Here is an 18,730-nt window from a genome sequence, read left to right on the forward strand (position 1 = left end):
GATCACTTACAGTTACATCATCTTGCTGCTTCACTTGCATCACTGGTGTAATGGCGGAGCTGTTGATTGACGTTAAACTATTGCACATTATATTTTGTCACTGCACAAATTGCTTCGATGTTATACACTCAACACAAGATGGCGGACTGTAGCATATGAGTCTGTATCGATTATCGAGGTTTCGTATCGATATTCTTGGTTCTAGTCAATTATTTACATTGACATTTCTTGAATCTATTGAGTTAGAACTGGCTTACGACTGTTGAAGAATTTTGAGTTTTTGAATACGGTTATTTCATTAAGAATGTTATCTCCATGGTTTGTGATATGTATGAAAATTTCCATTTCTTCCATGATATGCATTCTTTTACTTTTTCCTATTTTGTGTAAAATTTCTAGGTTGTCTTCGATTTTCAAAGGGTGACCTGTGCCTTTAATGTGAGTTGCTACTGCTGATTTGTTACATTTATCAAGCCTGTAGCAGTCTAAATGTTCTTTAAATCTGGTTCTGAAATTTCTGCCTGTTTGCGCGATATAATATTTATTACATTGGCTGCAGGTAATTTTGTAAATGCAAGATGCATCAAGACTTGTATCTGGTGGTTTAATATTGTGAATAAGCTTCCTACTTAGGTTGTCGGTGCTGAAGCTACTTTTTACTTCTGTGTTTTTGAATAGTCTTGCTAATTTGTCAGACACTATTCCAAGATATGGCATTTTTACATATTTTACATGCTGGGGCACTGTCAGTTGTGAGTGTAGTTTGATGTTGTTTGTTCAGTTTATTTTTTATCTGTTGTGACATGTTATTAATTAGAGAATGGTCATATCCATTGTTTATTGCAGTATATGTTATGGTTTCTGTTTCTGGTTGGAGTTCTGTATGATGAAGTGGAAATTTGTGTGCTCTGTACAGCATTGATCTATAAGTAGCTTTTTTGTGGGAGGAGGGATGTGTTGAGGACTTGGTATACTGGTGTCAGTGCCAGTAGGTTTTCTGTAAACATTGAAAGCTACCTTTTGGTTCTGTATTGATATTTTTATGTCAAGAAAAGGTATGGTGTTGTCTTCTTCCTGTTCAAGGGTGAATTGAATATTTTTATGTAGGCTATTGAATTTGTTAAAAAGGTTTGTCACTTCATCCTCTGTGCCATCAAATAGAATGAGGGTGTCATCTACATATCTCTTATAGAATTTAACATTGCTTGTGATGTTATCATTTAGTGATAGAATTTTATTTTCTATATGGTTGATAAATATTTCAGCTAATATGCCACTGAGAGGGCTTCCCATTGCTAATCCTTGGTCCTGCTTGTATATTTTATTGTTAAAAGAAAAGTAATTATATGAGAGCACTAGATTAAGTACATCTACAAGTTCTATGATTTCTGGTTTGCTCATTGTCTTGTTTCTCAATAGGTTCATTCCTATTATCTCAACTGTTTCATCTACAGGTATACTGCTGTTAAGGTTATCAATATCTAGGGATAGAAACTTGGCTTGAGGTGGTACCGTCAAATCTATCAAACTGTGAATAAGTTCATAGCTGTTCCTTGTTGCATATGATTTTTCAAATGTGTATTTTTCTAAAAGTATGTCATTTAGTTCTCTCGTTAATTTGTAGGCTGGGCTATTAATTGAGTTCACAATAGGCCTGATAGGTGTGTTGGTTTTATGGACTTTTGGTTGTGCTCAGAGTTTGGGGGCTGTTGGGTTCATCACAATAAGGTCTCGTACATCATTCTTAGTTAAAAGGAAGTTACTGTTGTTGAGGCAGTTTCTTATTTTAGCTTGAAACTTTGGTGTGGGGTCACCTTGGACTTCCTGTATGTGGTTGTTTGCAAAGAATTCAAGTGTTTTGTGTATATAATCATTCTTAAACATAATAAATGCTGTGGAACCTTTATCAGATTTTACTGCCTTATTTAGCAGTGTCATTTCTGTATGACTGAATTCAATGTTGGTTGAATTTACAACTCTTGGGTAGAAGTATTTTCGCGATAGAGCCGAAAAAGGGGGCTATCGCCTAAAACTCTTGTGACTATCATTGGTGGACCGATGTCGTTGGTTAGAAAGGGATTTTTCCCGCTAGAAGCGAAACGGGCAGAGCTAGAGAGGGGTAACGTTTCTCCAAAATATTGTGGCTTCCAGGTCGTTGTTTGTATTGCTCGCACGCCGCGGCCTTGTATTCACTTTCTTGATGGAGGGGAGTCACGATGCCGGAAGCCTATATAGCCTTCCTCTCTATTGAAGTTACATGTGTTCTTAGAAATTTCAGTCGCTTCTCGGGTTTTTCTTGTACAAAGTTGGTTTCCCTATCCAGCTCACGTACGTTATTGAAATCGATGTCAAGGCCTCAGTTCTCGTGATGAACCGCTACCGCCGAATTTATACTTAGGTTTTAGCCGCTTGTGGCGTTCGTGTTCCTTCATACATTCCTTAACAGTCCTTCTCATTTCGGGGTTTCAGCTATATACACTCTACCGCAGCCACAAGTCATTTCATAGACGCCCACAGTACGGAGGCAATCAGGTGCATCCGTTTTCCGTCGGGAAAAGACTAATATTTTGTTGTGACTGAAGAAAGTGGATTGCGTGGAAGCGGATAACCGCAAGGTATAGGATTATTTACGGAGTGAGCATTCAGATGCGCAGAACGGAACTTCTGTCGCCAACATACACTGTCTGATCAAAAGTATGCGGACACCTATTACTGTCCCGTCAAAATGGGGTGTGTCCACACTTCGCCTTGACGAAGGTGTTTGACAAGTCTGGTAATCAGACTCCATCAGTAAAGCCACCATGGCACGGTGACAGGGTTGCCCGTTACCACCGTGCAGATTTTGAACGCCGTTACATAAATGGTGCACACTGGATTTTGGATTTTGTATTCACACCCCGTAACCAGCTTAATCATTTACACCCAACGTCTGGAGTGAACTTGGCTTCAAGCTTTGAAGATATTAAAGCAAGGGCATTTCGCTTGTTTGCGACAAGTGTCACAGCTCAGATAACGGCTTTTTTGTTCAAATCTGTGTGAAATCTTACGGGACTTAACTGCTAAGGTCATCAGTCCCTAAGCTTACACACACATCCATGCCCGAGGGAGGACTCGAACCTCCACCGGGACCAGCCGCACAGTCCATGACAGCAGCGCCCCAGACCGCTCGGCTAATCCCGCGCGGCGGCTTTTTTGTATCGAAAGAAGAATCGATAGCCGAACCTCGCTTTTAATTATGCTGCTGCGGTCGTGCGATGGTTTCCTTGCGCATCAATTTGAAAGCGACGGGATAAACTTAGAATTTGAAGCCATGACAAGCAGCAAATTAGTGATTTATCACACTTAAAATATTTTTGGGAACTAAATACTTCCTTTTTCACCTTTTGGTATAATCTTTTTAAGCTTTGTTGAGCGTTAGGGAAACTAAAACATTGATGGCGCATAATCATTCACCACGTTATCAGAACTTTACTAGCGTAAAATAAAAACAATGGTTTCGATAACTGAATAATACAAAGGAAATGACTCAGACTGCCATACAAAAATGATTTATGTGTGTGAACATTGCTCGAAATGTCTGTACATTAAACTGACTGACTACCAGCACACTCCCGCACTAATCAGTTTATCTAGCGCTTATCTCATAGATACATGGCGATACAGCCAAAAATAAAATCATCTCAAAAGATTTTATACCTTCATTTCATTGTATCGGCTGTGGTGGTCTAGCGGGTAGAGCACCCGACTCTTGCCCCGATGGTCCCGGGTTTAATCCCGGTTGCAGCAGGTACTTTTGCTCGTTCCAGTCCCGGGCTGGTCCACTCAGCCTGCTGTCAAAAGGTTGCCGGGGGAAGGGGGGCTACCCCTCCCCCTCGTGGCACCGTGGCGAATAGAAGGGCTGCTCCACTCTTCCTACAGTCCAGTCACAGGCTTGCGCCACAGACTTTACCTTTAGCGCTGCAGCTCGATATTAATAAATACATAAAACGCTTCTTCATAGTTTGATAGCTATAGTCATACCTTTGTGGTACTTAGGTATCGAAACTACCATTTCCTCTTTTAATGAATTTCGATTTATGTTTGTAGCAACAGTAATTTAACATTATTGCGAACAGTAATAAACAAATACGTGAAAACAGATCAATTATACTATACCAGTGTCACGTAGCTATTTTGGTTTTATGTTGGCTATATGCTCACTCCATAGTTACTCGTGCTTTATGAATATCCGAAGTAATTTCTACTTTGCGGATAAAACCTGTGGCGATCCGCCAATGGATGTGCGAATACCGGAAAAAATTACTACCTTCTGGTTAAACTGCAGTGTCAAATTCAAGATCTTCGACTGTTTTCGCATTACAAGCGATCCATAATAATGACTATTCTTGAAAGTTATTACTATTACCGTTTCGGGAAGGAATACCACTAAAGTACTTGAATGCGGACTATCCTAGAGACAGTAGACGAGTTACTGACTTCTGCAAGGGTTAAAGATGGTGACATAGCGATCTTTCTTGATTTTTCGCACAATTACACGTGCTTCCATCGTATCAGCAGCTGCCGTACTCGTACTTCTGAGGCACTTGTGGTTTGTTTATATTAAGGGGCTACTTTCGTCATTGCTGAAAGCTGCTACGAAGGAACCTCGCTTCATGGTCTCATTCCTGTTGGTGTATCACATACGATATGCAACGATGTTCTCTATTGAATCAGTGGTGCCATCAACGTTTCTCTTAAAAATACTTATAAATATGCAATACAACACTTATTACACTGAGAGCTGTAACACAATAATATGATTTAACACTATGCTGAATCAACGTACAACTAACATGGCTGCCGGCCGTTGTGGCCGAACGGTTCTAGGCGCTTCAGTCCGGAACCGCGTTGCTGCTACGGTCGCAGGTTCGAATCCTGTCTCGGGCATGGATATGTGTGATGTCCTTAGGTTAGTTCGGTTTAAGTAGTTCTAAGTTCTAGGGGACTGATGACCTCAGATGTTAAGTCCCATAGTGCTCACAGCCATTTGAACCATTTTTGAACTAACATGGCTACATTTAACAGAATACATAATGTGGCGACAATTTGTAATGCTACTTCATTTGACTTCCCACTGTTTAGAAAATATTATACAAAAATATTTCAATATTTAACGGTATTCCTCCTCGGTTTGGTAATAATAATAACTCAAACAATAAAAATCATTATTATACAAAGCGTCCTTCCTAAGAGACGTCAGTCGTATTTTCCCTGGTGTTTTCTCAAATATTTACGATTTCGGTTTTTCAATGTGTAGCTGAAGTCATCGCAAACAAATATTGCTCATCATGACTTTCAAGGGACGCACGTTGTAGACGGAAAATGTTGGTTTGTTTCCAATGACAAACAAAATTATTTTTAAAGCGGAATTTTACCTTCCAATTCGGTAGAACGATACCAAATTAGCCTGATTAATATTCGTTATATCAAAATGTACTAATAAGGACAGTAAAACACGAATAATAATCAATGCTCTAGCAGCAACAGCACCGCCCTGGTATTGGAATGCAGCACTGCCGCACAGCCCCGGCCGGGGTACTGGTTATTCTTCGTGTTTTACTGTCCCTGTTAAAACATATCGATAAACCAAATATCGCACGAGGCTAATCTGGGACCGCTCTAGCGAATGATCATGTAAAATCCTCTTTAAAATTGATGTGGACACTGGGCTTCGCATGAAAGACGTGACGAGCAGTATTTGTCTGCGCTGCCGACAGTTACACATTTCAAAAATTGTAAATATGTGTCGAAACATCAGAGAAAATGACCCGGGGGCGCTTTCGGAAGGACACACGGCTTGTCGCTTGTAATACACTACTGGCCATTAAAATTGTTACACTGCGAAGATGATGTGCTACAGACGCGAAATTTAACTGACAGGAAGATGATGCTGTGATATGCAAATGACTATCTGTTCAAGCAAGGGTGGCGCCGGTTGCGACACCTACAACGAGCTGACATGAGGAAAGTTTCCAACCGATTTCTCATACACAAACAGCAGTTGGCCGGCGTTGCCTGGTGAAACGTTGTTGTGATGCCTCGTGTAAGGAGGAGAAATGCGTTCCATCACGTTTCCGACTTCGATAAAGGTCGGATTGCAGCCCATCGTGATTGCGGTTTATCGTATCGCGACATTGCTGCTCGCGTTGGTCGAGATACAATGTTAGTAGAATATGGAATCGGTGAGTTCAGGAGGGTAATACGCAACGCCGTGCTGGATCCCAACGGCCTCGTACGACTAGCAGTCGAGATGACAGGCATCTTATCCGGATGGCTGTAACGGATCGTGCAGCCACGTCTTGATCCCTGAGTCAACAGATGGGGACGTTTGCAAGACAACAACCATCTGCACGAACAGTTCGACGACGTTTGCAGCAGCATGGACTATCAGCTCGGAGACCATGGATGCGGTTACCATTGACGCTACATGACAGGCAGGAGCGCTTGCGATGGTGCACTCAACGACGAAACTGGATGCACGAATGGCAAAACGTCATTTTTTTCGGATGAATCCAGGTTCCGTTTACAGCATCATGGTGGTCGCACATTGGAAGCGTGTATTCGTCATCGCCATACTGGCGTCATCGCCATACTGGCGTATCACCCGGCGTGATGGTATGGTGTGCCATTGGTTACACGTCTCGGTCACCTCTTGGTCGCACTGACGGCACTTTGACAGTGGACGCTACATTTCAGATGCGTTACGACCCGTGGCTCTACCCTTCATTCGAACCCTGTGAAACCCTACATTTCAGCAGGATAATGCACGACCACATGTTGCAGGTCCTGTACGGGCCTTTCTGGATACAGAAAATGTTCGACTGCTGCCCCGGGCAGCATATTCTCCAGATCTCTCACCAATTTAAAACGTCTGATCAATAGTGGCCGAGCAACTGGCTCGTCACAATGCGCCAGTCACTACTCTTGATGAACTGTGGTATCGTGTTGCAGCTGCATGGGCAGCTGTACCTGTACACGCCATCCAAGCTCTCAATGCCCAGGCGTTATTACGGCCAGAGGTGGTTGTTCTGGGTACGGATTTCTCAGGATCTATGCACACAAATTGAGTGAAAATGTAATCACATGTCAGTTTTAGTATAATATATTTGTCCAATGAATAGCCGTTTATCATCTGCATTTCTTCTTGGTGTAGCAATTTTAATGGTCAGTAGTGTACAAAAGCACACGAAAATTTGTATATCGACACCTTTCTTTATCTTTAACCAGAAAGTAGTTATTATTGTCGGCTCCCCGGATGTTCACATCGCCGCAGGCTTTTATCTCCACTTTATAAATGGTCTGCGCCGTTTTGTTAGGCTCCTGTACGGTTCTGTGGCGCTGGGCTTTAAATTTTGACAGACGTATGCCTATAAATAAAGAAACAAAATAGTTGAGTAAATAAATTTTTGAGGTCGCATAGTGGCAAGACGCTGGATTCGCTTTACATGCTGTAGTGAATCAAATCCTCATCCAGCCATCCAAATCCATATCTCCCATGGTTTCCCTAAATCACTGTAGGCAATCATACGGCCAGTTTACTTCGCTGCCCTTCACGAATCTCATCGTGTGATCTGTGTAGATTCAGAATTAAATATAGTGCAATTGCTTGTCACCTGCCTGAGCGATTTCTTTGAATGTTTCAGCTTTGAAGGCCGACCGGAAGAGGTTAAAAGCCGAGAAATTCGACCTGTTGAACCAGATGAAGCAGCTGTACGGGACGTTGGAAGACAAGGAGAAGGAGCTGCGCGATTTCATCAGGAATTACGAACAGGTAAGAAGGTGGGCGTGGCGAAGCACGATGTCGGCATGTGCCCCGCACCACAGCCAGCCCCGCCGCACTCTCGGTCACCCTCGCTCCTTCTGCCATCGCAATGTCCCCTTCACGCTTGTTATTCACAAACCAGCTCTGTGCACCGCCCAGCTCACTAGACCGACTCAGGCACGTGCCACGTAGAGAGCGATATCGCTTTGCAGACAGTACAACGTCTTCGGATGGTCGATGACACTACATTAGTCCTACTGCCATATCAGTTATGACGTTCTTATGTGTTTCACGAATGTTCCATTTCATGAAGGAGACTAGAACTCGGCTACGAGTTTTAAAAGTTTGAGTCACTGTATGAGGCAACGAACTATCGAGTTCGTCGTACGACAATCATTTATCAAGACTGTTTAAATGGTAAAGCTTTTTCCGTTTGACTGTCAATAACTTTGTATAAAATTCTTGGTAACCTACATGATACTTTCATTTTGTATCGTGACATACCATGTAAGCGGCATTAACATGACGATTCGTGTATGGTCAAATAATGAATATGATGTTTTTCATAAAAAAGGCAACACGCAATGTAACTATGTAAAAGTTTTCTTTTTTAAAAAAAATTACCGCTACCAGTCACAAACTTTGTCAAATATTGTATTACTTATTTATTTAGCCACATATTTCGAGGGTTATACCTCATCTTCAGGCTAAATAACATTACAAAAACAACTTTACAATGAGGTCATACTGATGTTACATAGTCTTTTTGTAAATGCCGTGGTCATCCTGTGGAAGAAGAGAAAACTTAGTAAGAGGCGATGTCACTTTGGAAGCTGGACTGATGTTTGCACGAAAATGTTTTGTAAAGGTCACTCGCTTTGTTCTTCTGGAGTGGCAGTCTCGTGATGCGTTGCGGTGTTTCCGTTTCCGTGGCTCTCTTAGTCGCTGTTCACAAATTGTCACTAACATAGCAGTAACTTGGAAACACGATCATAAACAGTTTTGTAGTGCAGTGAACAACTGTTTGTGATCGTGTTTCCAAGTTACTGCTATGTTAGTGACAATTTGTGAACAGTTACAAAGAGAGCCACGGAAATGGAAACACCGCAACACATCACAACGAGACTGCCACCGCAGAAGAACAAAGTGAGTGACCGTTACAAAACATTTTCAGAATAGCCCGTTTCTATTCTTAAATAATCACTGGCTGCTGATCGTCTTGTTCTTCCTCGTCAGCATCTTCCATATTCCTAATGACTGCAGCTGGATGATCCGGCATGCATGACAATCCATCTGCTGCTGTATTTTGCAATCCCTCTTCGCAAATAATCTCACAGTCGTATTCTTCCAGTTTAAATTTGAACATTGATCTTGAAGATCACTTATAAGCGCCAAACATTTCAGTGGTCTGCAGTCAGTGCACCTATAAATTTTCTTCCGTACACATAAGGTTGGTACTGTTCCACTGTCCACATTATGGCTTAGGAGCTATTGCTCAATCGTATTGTATCCTCTCTAGGCGTGGTTCAGCGATCTGAATGCAAAGGCCACTGGTAGATCCTGTCATAATCCTCCTTGATTCAGAAAGGTAGCTATCGATCCTCGTTAGAGTCTGCACTTATATGCCAAGCATATGCGACCAGTGATGGATCATCTCTACATTAATCAATCGAAGAGATGATGTCAAACGACTTTGGATGTTCGTCGAAATGTGGTACACTCAACTGAGCACAGCGACTGTCGAAGCCAATTCTGCTCTTCGCACCAAATCCCATGGGCTGTTATGACGGTTTGCAGGAAAAGTGTTTGGCAGTTACACGTGTCAGTGAAAAGTTCAGCAATGTCCGCCTCAGCAGCTACAGGATGAGCGTAACAGACTGCTAACTGAAGGGGTCAGGCTCGATTCCCAACCATGTCGCTCGGGACTGGGTGTTGTGTTCTCCTCATCTTCGTACCGTCGTAACTGATACGAAAATTACCTACATTTCGTCATATGACAAGTCTGAGCCTATGTAACTTAGTTCCAGGCACGGCTTGACCCTAACGAATGATCTGAATCATCCAAACACATTGTCGTGTCTTCTTTCCCATTTGAGATGGATGTATGGACACGTGCCAAAAGCCAAAAAAATTTAGAGTAAAAAAAAAAAATGCTTGAGCAGTTTCTGTCTCTTGCCCAGCACAAAACAGAGTCTTTCACTTACGCAAATCTTTCTGAATCGTGGCATTCACATTGTCCTTGCTAGTCTCCATCTGTCTCTGCGACTGCGTCACTTGTACTTCAGTGATGTCTAACGACCGGATCGAACGAGAAACATCGTCAATAAAAAAAATGGCTCTGAGCACTATGGGACTTAACTTCTCAGGTCATCAGTCACCTAGAATTTAGAACTACTTAAACCTAACTAACCTAAGGACATCACACACATCCATGCCCGAGGCAGGATTCGAACCTGCGACCGTAGCGGTCACGCGGTTCCAAACTGAAGCGCTTAGAACCGCACGGCCACACCGGCCGGCCCATAGTCGATAGTTGCCGTTTCAAGAGCGTTTGAACCAGTCGTAAACACATTTTAGTTTCGAGGCTTCTGTTCCATACACTCGTAGTAATATTTCATGTGTTTCTGTCAACAGTTTTCTCAGTTCGTAACAAAAATTGGTACTAATGCATTGCTCTATTGCTCTAAGGCAACAATCTTCATACTGGCAACATTCGACTGACTGAAGCAGAAAGACACAGAACGTTCCTAGCCACTACAGTCAAAGGTATGTCGTTCTAATCCCCACACTTGGAAATAAGAAACTAACGAAAATAAATATTTACTATTGTTATTTACCGGAATAATTACTAACTTAAAACAGCATTTTGGACTCAAAGTAACGATCGCCATTCTCAACGCATAAATTGCAACGACAGATAAAATTTTTCTTCATTCTCTCAAATATCCTTGTTTTCTGTTGTGCAATGACAGCTGACTTGGACCCTACAAACTAGTTTCTATTCAAATGCATCCTTTATTTCACCACCTCAGTCGCACGTTTATTTTTGTTAATGACTAGCTTGGGGCTATATCTGATCATCTGTAGACCTATAGAGCAGCAGTGCATCAGATCGTCCAAAGATGATTAAATTCAATGCAATCTCTCTGAACGAGTATGTCGGCAACAGTGAGTTTCTCTTTAGTTTCTACAGGGGTTCCATATATAAACGAATTCATGTACCCCCGCTAGAAAAAATGCATCGCAGTGAGATCTGGCGATTGCATTGGGCATGGAATAGCAGTTCCCAGTTCAACAATGAGGATATCTGTTGATCAGATGTTCACAGACGTTATTGTCGAAGCAGGAAGGCAGTGGCAGCACATCTCGAATGAACATACACTATTCATGTATGGTGGCAGCAAATAAGATACTATTAGTATCTGGTAAAATTCTAATATACATAGTGTCCCAGAAATGTTTCAAAAAACTTAGAGGGGTTGTAGAGGGTGTCTTGAAGATCAAATAGAGGCTAGGACCCATGACAGAAAACTTCATTCAATGACCCTACAGAGTGTCAAAGTTACAGGCGCCTGCGCCTACCACTAGGCCACCCCTATGGCAGCAAATGTGACTATGTATGCTGAACGCTGTAAGCAGAATGCCTCGCAATGTTATTTGTTATTCAGTGACCATGACTGATTTCCGCAACAGCCAGTGAAGAAGCTGCTGCGTAGAAAGGGGTTGTCTCCTATTAAAGCAATGCTCTGTTGCCTCGGCGGATGACGGTTTCAAACACAGTTTTCCCCTGTAGTTTATTTTTCTCCTGGAACGGTCTAAAATCTCCAATGATTTTCAATGTAAGGAGGATAATAAATTACACGTGGAAACATATTTCCGCAACTTGTTTTCTACAGAGGCAATGGAGCATTGCATTCATAGGAAACGAGGCCTGTCTACGCAGCAACTAACTCCACCTTCTCCATCGGCGATCACTGAATAATAAACAACATTGCGAGACGTTCCGCTTACGATGCGTCAGCGTAAAAAGTCAAGTTTGCCGCCCAAGGGCCTAATGGCAGGGCCGGCACCTATAACTACTACGCTGTCGTTGGTTGACGTTTAAGGACATGGGTTCCTATCCTCGACTTGTTCCTCAAGAGACCCACTACCACATTTAGAAGCTTGTGGCAACATTTCTGAGACAACCTGTTTACAATAATACAGGAACATTGCTGGTATCTGAGACAGGCATGATTTCCATCACTCACGGTGTAGCTGTTGAAGTATCTGAAAACACCACCACAGTTGAAAGAGGCGTCATCCGTGAACAATACAAACTTCAGGCGGCTAAGCACTGCAATACTGCGCTAAATACTGTTTGCACGTGATTTTTACGATAGGACGATCTATGCTGCTCTGTATTCTACGAATTGTGATTTTCACGGGCATCTTGACGACAAATTTCCGAGTTCTATTGCTTTACATGTCGATCATCACAAGAACCTAACTACGTAGACGCACTGTGTTTAATTTTCGCAGCCAGACCACTGAGTGACGCTGCGACGTAAGTGTTGGACAAGGGACTACATAGGGTGTCCCAGGAGGAATGGTCAATATTCAGGGATATGAGAGGAACGACAATTCGAAGCAAGTAAGTCTAGTAAACATGGACCCTGAAATGTATAGGTACCTTAAGAGCTATGAACACTTGTTCAATCGAAGACATGTGTTTCACAGTTTCTAAGATGAAGAAGAATTGATAGGTCTTAAGGTATGCATATTACAGCCTACGTTTACTTGACTGTTTTGCTGTGAATAATCCTTCCTGTCATATCCCAGAATAGTGACCCTTCCCTCTGGGACACCCTATATTCTGCGGTCACTCCAAAGACTTTGTCCACCAACGATTTTATCAGTGCAGTTGGGAAGGATGAAACCACCCAGAGAGACTGCTGAAAAAATAAGTGAGAGAAATGCAGGACCGTATCTACGACACCCGCGTCCAAGCTGAACGTCACCAATGAAGAAAGAAAAGCGATCCGATCTTTAACAGAGGACACAGTAATAGTAATTTTACCTGCTGATGGGTTTACTGCAAGACTCAGCGTATCGTCACCTCTAGAAGGATCCAACGGATGCACCACAAAGGAAGACTTCTTTCCTTTTTAAACCCAGCCAGTTTCCTGACTTAAGAGTACAAATGCCAGTTCCACCACGACTGCCAAAGATACACAAAGAAGGAGTTCGGTTGTGCCCCATTTTGAGCACTATGGGGGCCCCAGTGTAACACCGAACAAAACATCTAGTTTCTATTTTGAGCCCCTTGGTACTGAAATGTGAATACCATATTCGGAATTCAGAAGATTTTATGAGGCAACTGAAGAACCTGCGAATCAAACCAGCAGACGTACTAATGAGTTATGAAGCGGTCTCTTTATCCACGCGAGTGCCCCTTGTGGATTCACTACACCCCATAGTATCTAAGCTGGAAGGGGACATCTTAACAACCTTTTAAGCATGTTCTTACCTCGACTTACTTTGGCGAACCAAAATAGCAATTCGTCAGTATCACCTGAAAATAACGAGCAGCTGTCTCGTGGAAATATTGCACGATTTACGCAACACCATCAAACGCAACGCCGGTGAACCATTCAGGAAGTGGTAAACTCCGCTGTGTTCACATCACGAAGGACTGGGTACTGTTTGTCAAAGTAGCGCTGCCTCATTCAAGACCTCTTAACGCTGGAAATATCAGTATTCATTTCCGCCCATTACTGTCTTATCTCCAGATACTCAGTTAAAAATCCTCTGAAATTCCTATAATTTTCACCCCCAAGTTTGTAAGACCCTGTATGCTTTAGATTAGAGTGTTTGGTGCGACACTGCATTTCATAACATGTCTCTCCATATGCATGTGCACGCATGCATTTTAACATCTGTTGTCATTTAGATACGGTCGAACATTTATTATGTTGCTCGATGCACTGTAGTAATATTAAGATTTATTGATGGTTTAAAACATTTTAGTACCCTTGTTTCGAATTTTAGGGTCAATGTTTCTTTATTTCATCGGCCTCTTGACACGCACTACCGTCTGATTTTGGCATATGATCATTAGCAAGTGTTTCCTTAAATAGCTAACACACCGACGAATAACGTCGACTGAGTAGTGATAACAGAAGCTCGCAGCACGTTAGAGACGTTAAAAGTTTGCTACTTACATGACCGACTAAAGTTGAAGTTCCACCTAAATTTCAGGGCCATTGTAACAATGTGAGAGATCATATTTCTTCAACTTGGAACTCACATTTTTCTTTTCGTTAGTCTTCAGTGTGGCAGTGATGAATTGCTGCTTTCTGCCACGATCATTTATAAAAATATTCAAGGGTAGATTTGAAATACTAAAATTTTTAAGTATTTACATATTTTTAATTATTATAAAGAACGATTGCAAGTAGGTGATGATAAAAAAATCTTTGTAGTTTGTGATATTGATGGGACCCATTATGATAAACACGAAACACTGTACGAAACTGTAGAATCTGCACCAGTAAAGTAGAAGTTTGGAGTAAAAGGCTTAAGTAGTGCTCTGAGGATTTGGTAGGGCTTAGGCTTTCGGGGTTTTACAATTCATTTTCTGTTCCTAAATGTAGGGTGAAATTCTTGAGCTCTAAGCCACTGTTATGGTCCTCGCAGTCAAATACCAGGAGAGATTCTACTACGAGAGGAGTCCCAGTTGAAAATACACTGGCGGGGAAAAGATCGCAAGATCAAGAAGGTGTTGCGCGATATAAACGGATATTATAATTAGATGGAACACCTGGAGTCGTCCTTTCGATGTTATTTATTATATAGCTACCAGTTTCGGTGATACAGTTTGCCATCTTCACGACTTAACTGGCACTGAGGACGTGAACTCTAATAGTATACACGATCCCGTCAGCGGTCAACATCTATAAACTGGTTTCCGTAGACTACCATAACAATGATTCTGTGTCTGCAATCATTAACAAAAAACTGAGTTGGTAGCGCCATTTGCGACTCAGTGGTCTCAAGCGAGAGCTCAGTGTAGAGCTGGATGGAAGTCTGTTGTGTTCTATGATGAAAGCTGGTTCTGCTCGGCGCCAATGATGATCGTGTGTAGAAAAGTTGGAGGCCAGTTGAGGGCCTGTAACCATCCTGTCTGTGTGCTAGACACGCTGGACCTACATCTAGAGTTATGATCTGGGGTGCGATTTCGTATGACAGTAGGAGCACTATCGTGGTTATCCCACGCAGACTGACTGCAGAATTGTTCTCGAGTCCGGTGATTCGACCTGTTGTGCTGCCATTCATGAACAGCATACCAGGGGATGTTTTCCAACAGGACAACGCTCGCCCACATATCGCTGTTGCAATCCAACATGCTCAACAGAGTGTCGACGTGTTGTCTTGACCTGCTCGAGCGATAGATCTGTCTCACGTACGGGACATCATTGGACGACAACTCCCACGTCATCCACAACGAAAATTAACTGTTCCTACATTGACCGACCAAGTACAACAGGCATGGAAGTCCGTCCCACAAACTGACATCCGGCACCTGTGTAACACAATACATGCACGTTTTCATGTTTGCGTTCAACATTCTGGCGGTTACACCGGTTATTAATGTACCAGCATTTCAGATTTGCAGTAGCTTACCTCGCGCTTACATTAACCTGTGATCCCGCAATGTTAATCACTTAAATATGTTACCTAGACAAATATAATCCCAAAATTTCATTACTGTACATTAATTATTTTTTGATGTTACGATTTGTTTCCGTCAGTGTATTTATGGAGGATTTTCTGTTCATTCATTTGCTTTATAACCAAGCCAATCATCCCGAGAATTTTTATTAGAACCACGGCTGGGAACCATTTTCAAATTAATTCTGTACTAGAAAAAAATGAAAACGTCCTGTACAAGTAAGTGTACCTGTTTACGTGTACACAGGGTAAAGTCGAGGACTGACTTGTTCTGCTTGTACAGTAGCTGCCGACCGCAAGCGATGTCATCCACAGCGACTGGTGGATGGTGACGAGCAGCGTCGCCCTCTCACTCATGTTATAAACTGAGCCAATATCAGAATGACCATGGGCGCACATTGTGTTGAGGTTAAAGACACCGTAACAGTGGGAAACTTTGTGGCGCTTTTAGTACCGTTTGTTACGTAACTTAAACTGCGACATTTAATTTCCACATATATGGGATTTTATAACCTTTCTTGCATTCACAGCGCCGGATTCTACATCTACATCTACATTTATACTCCGCAAGCCACCCAACGGTGTGTGGCGGAGGGCACTTTACGTGCCACTGTCATTACCTCCCTTTTCTGTTCCAGTCGCGTAGGGTTCGCGGGAAGAACGACTGTCTGAAAGCCTCCGTGCACGCTCGAATCTCTCTAATTTTACATTCGTGATCTCCTCGGGAGGTATAAGTAGGGGGAAGCAATATATTCGATACCTCATCCAGAAACGCACCCTCTCGAAACCTGGACAGCAAGCTACACCGCGATGCAGAGCGCCTCTCTTGAAGAGTCTGCCACTTGAGTTTGCTAAACATCTCCGTAACGCTATCACGCATACCAAATAACCCTGTGACGAAACGCGCCGCTCTTCTTTGGATCTTCTCTATCTCCTCCGTCAACCCGATCTGATACGGATCCCACGCTGATCAGCAATACTCAAGTATAGGTCGAACGAGTGTTTTGTAAGCCACCTCCTTTGTTGATGGACTACATTTTATAAGGACTCTCCCAATGAATCTCAACCTGGTACCCGCCTTACCAACAATTAATTTTATATGATCATTCCACTTCAAATCGTTCTGTACGCATACTCCCAGATATTTTACAGAAGTAACTGCTACCAGTGTTTGTTCCGCTATCATATAATCATACAATAAAGGATCCTTCTTTCTATGTATTCGCAATACATTACATTTGTCTATGTTAAGGGTCAGTTGCCACTCCCTGCACCAAGTGCCTATCCGTTGCAAACCTTCCTGCATTTCGCTACAATTTTCTAATGCTGCAACTTCTCTGTATACTACAGCATCATCCGCGAAAAGCTGGATGGAACTATGGAACTTCCGACACTATCTACTAGGTCAGTTGCCACTCCCTGCACCAAGTGCCTATCCGTTGCAAACCTTCCTGCATTTCGCTACAATTTTCTAATGCTGTAACTTCTCTGTATACTACAGCATCATCCGCGAAAAGCCGCATGGAACTTCCGACACTATCTACTAGGTCATTTATATATATTGTGAAAAGCAATGGTCCCATAACACTCCCCTGTGGCACGCCAGAGGTTACTTTAACGTCTGTAGAAGTCTCTCCATTGATAACAACATGCTGTGTTCTGTTTGCTAAAAACTCTTCAATCCAACCACACAACTGGTCTGATATTCCGTAGGCTCTTATTTTGTTTATCAGGCGACAGTGCGGAACTGGTGGCCAAAACTGGAACTATTTTTTTTCCAACGTAAATTGGTTCCGCATTAACGCGTTAGCATATCTACCAAGTTTCGCTGCCATACGATAATTACAGCCCATTCTGCACTGCTGTGAATAGGTGCACTTTAATTATGGCCACTCGGTATGTGCCAGTAGTCCTCTTCGAAGTCAAGTGGCGTAATACCAGAAGACCAGCGAGTTTGAACACAGAAAAATCGTTTGTTTTGCCCTGGCGCCAACTTTCGAGACAAACAGTGCACGCTGCCGCGATAATGATCTTTTTGTACTTAAAGTAACGGAGATGATAGACTTAACTTTAAGAGTAGAATTGACTGTGGGTGCAAATAGTGATTTAAACTCGTTTTGTTTCAAATGTATTAATGAACCTTAATCAAAACAAATTATATAGAAAAACAAAACAATCTCACATATAACGCATAAATACAAGTCTACTTATTTTAAAAACCCTATTTTAAGACTTTAATCCTAATATATAATAATATTTACTCCACATATATAATAAATATCATTGAATATCAAGAAGTCAAAGAAGGGATAGTAGTGTCGACAGCGAAAATTTCTCTGTCATTCAGCAAATATCACCAAGAGTAAAAACTGAACAGTAACAAAAACTAGAGGTTCACTGCAATTTTTTTACTCCCTGTCCTTCTGAAGGTTTTGACAGATGCGAGATCAGTGATAGAAATGGGGTTTACATATTAATAGCTTCTGTGGAAGCATTCGGGCATGAAACTGAAAATCTGGCTGTAAATCGAACTTCTTTTCAACGTCTCATTAAAAATTTGTAGAAGCGAAACATGCAGATTTTGAGCACAAGTTTGACATAAATGATCGTCAAGAATTAGTGTTGTAGTCGGATGGAAAGTTGCTCGCAGCGCTCAAAGATGCTGAGAATGTATATGAGAGTATTAGTGACATCTCAAGGCAAGGAACAATGATGGGAGTCCCAGAAATCCCAAAATCTTCTGGAGAAGATCAAGCCATGGCTATTCATCAGGCGTTAGAGAAGTGGGGTATAGCTGACAAAATTCGGGCACTTTGTTGTGATACGACAGCGAGCGATACAGGTGGAGTAAATGGCAGCTGTAACAATCTAGAAAAGTTGTTCAATCTTGACCTGTTATATCCCCACTGCCGTCATCTCATTTTTGAATTGGTGTTGCGGACCTATTTCAATTAACTTATGTCGGCAACTTCTGCCCCCAACACGGAATGCTTCAAGAAATTTAGAGTAACTTAGTTGAAACTCGACAAGAACGCTTACATGGCCGGTAGCAGTGATTGATCGGTAGAATGATGTACGGTATATTACTTTCAGATTTCTTGAAAACCAACCTTCTGCACAGAAACAAACGCGAGATGATTATCGAAAACTGCTGGACATAGAGATAACGTTTCTTCGCGGCATTCCAAAGAATGAGATGTCTTTTCACGTCCCAGG

The 18,730-nt window shown here is 42.1% G+C and overlaps 1 protein-coding gene across 1 annotated transcript in view; it reads left to right on the plus strand.

Moving 5' to 3' along the window:
* The window catches only part of LOC124789070 (kazrin), a 1,028,805-nt gene that overhangs the window by 807,616 nt on the left and 202,459 nt on the right, over positions 1–18,730 (plus strand). Inside the window, exon 7 of the mRNA XM_047256362.1 lies at positions 7,683–7,810. Coding sequence (XP_047112318.1) covers positions 7,683–7,810 — 128 coding nt within the window. The remainder of the gene's footprint in view (positions 1–7,682; positions 7,811–18,730) is intronic.

Source organism: Schistocerca piceifrons, chromosome 3 (assembly GCF_021461385.2).
Source record: "Schistocerca piceifrons isolate TAMUIC-IGC-003096 chromosome 3, iqSchPice1.1, whole genome shotgun sequence".
Classification (NCBI taxonomy): domain Eukaryota; kingdom Metazoa; phylum Arthropoda; class Insecta; order Orthoptera; family Acrididae; genus Schistocerca; species Schistocerca piceifrons.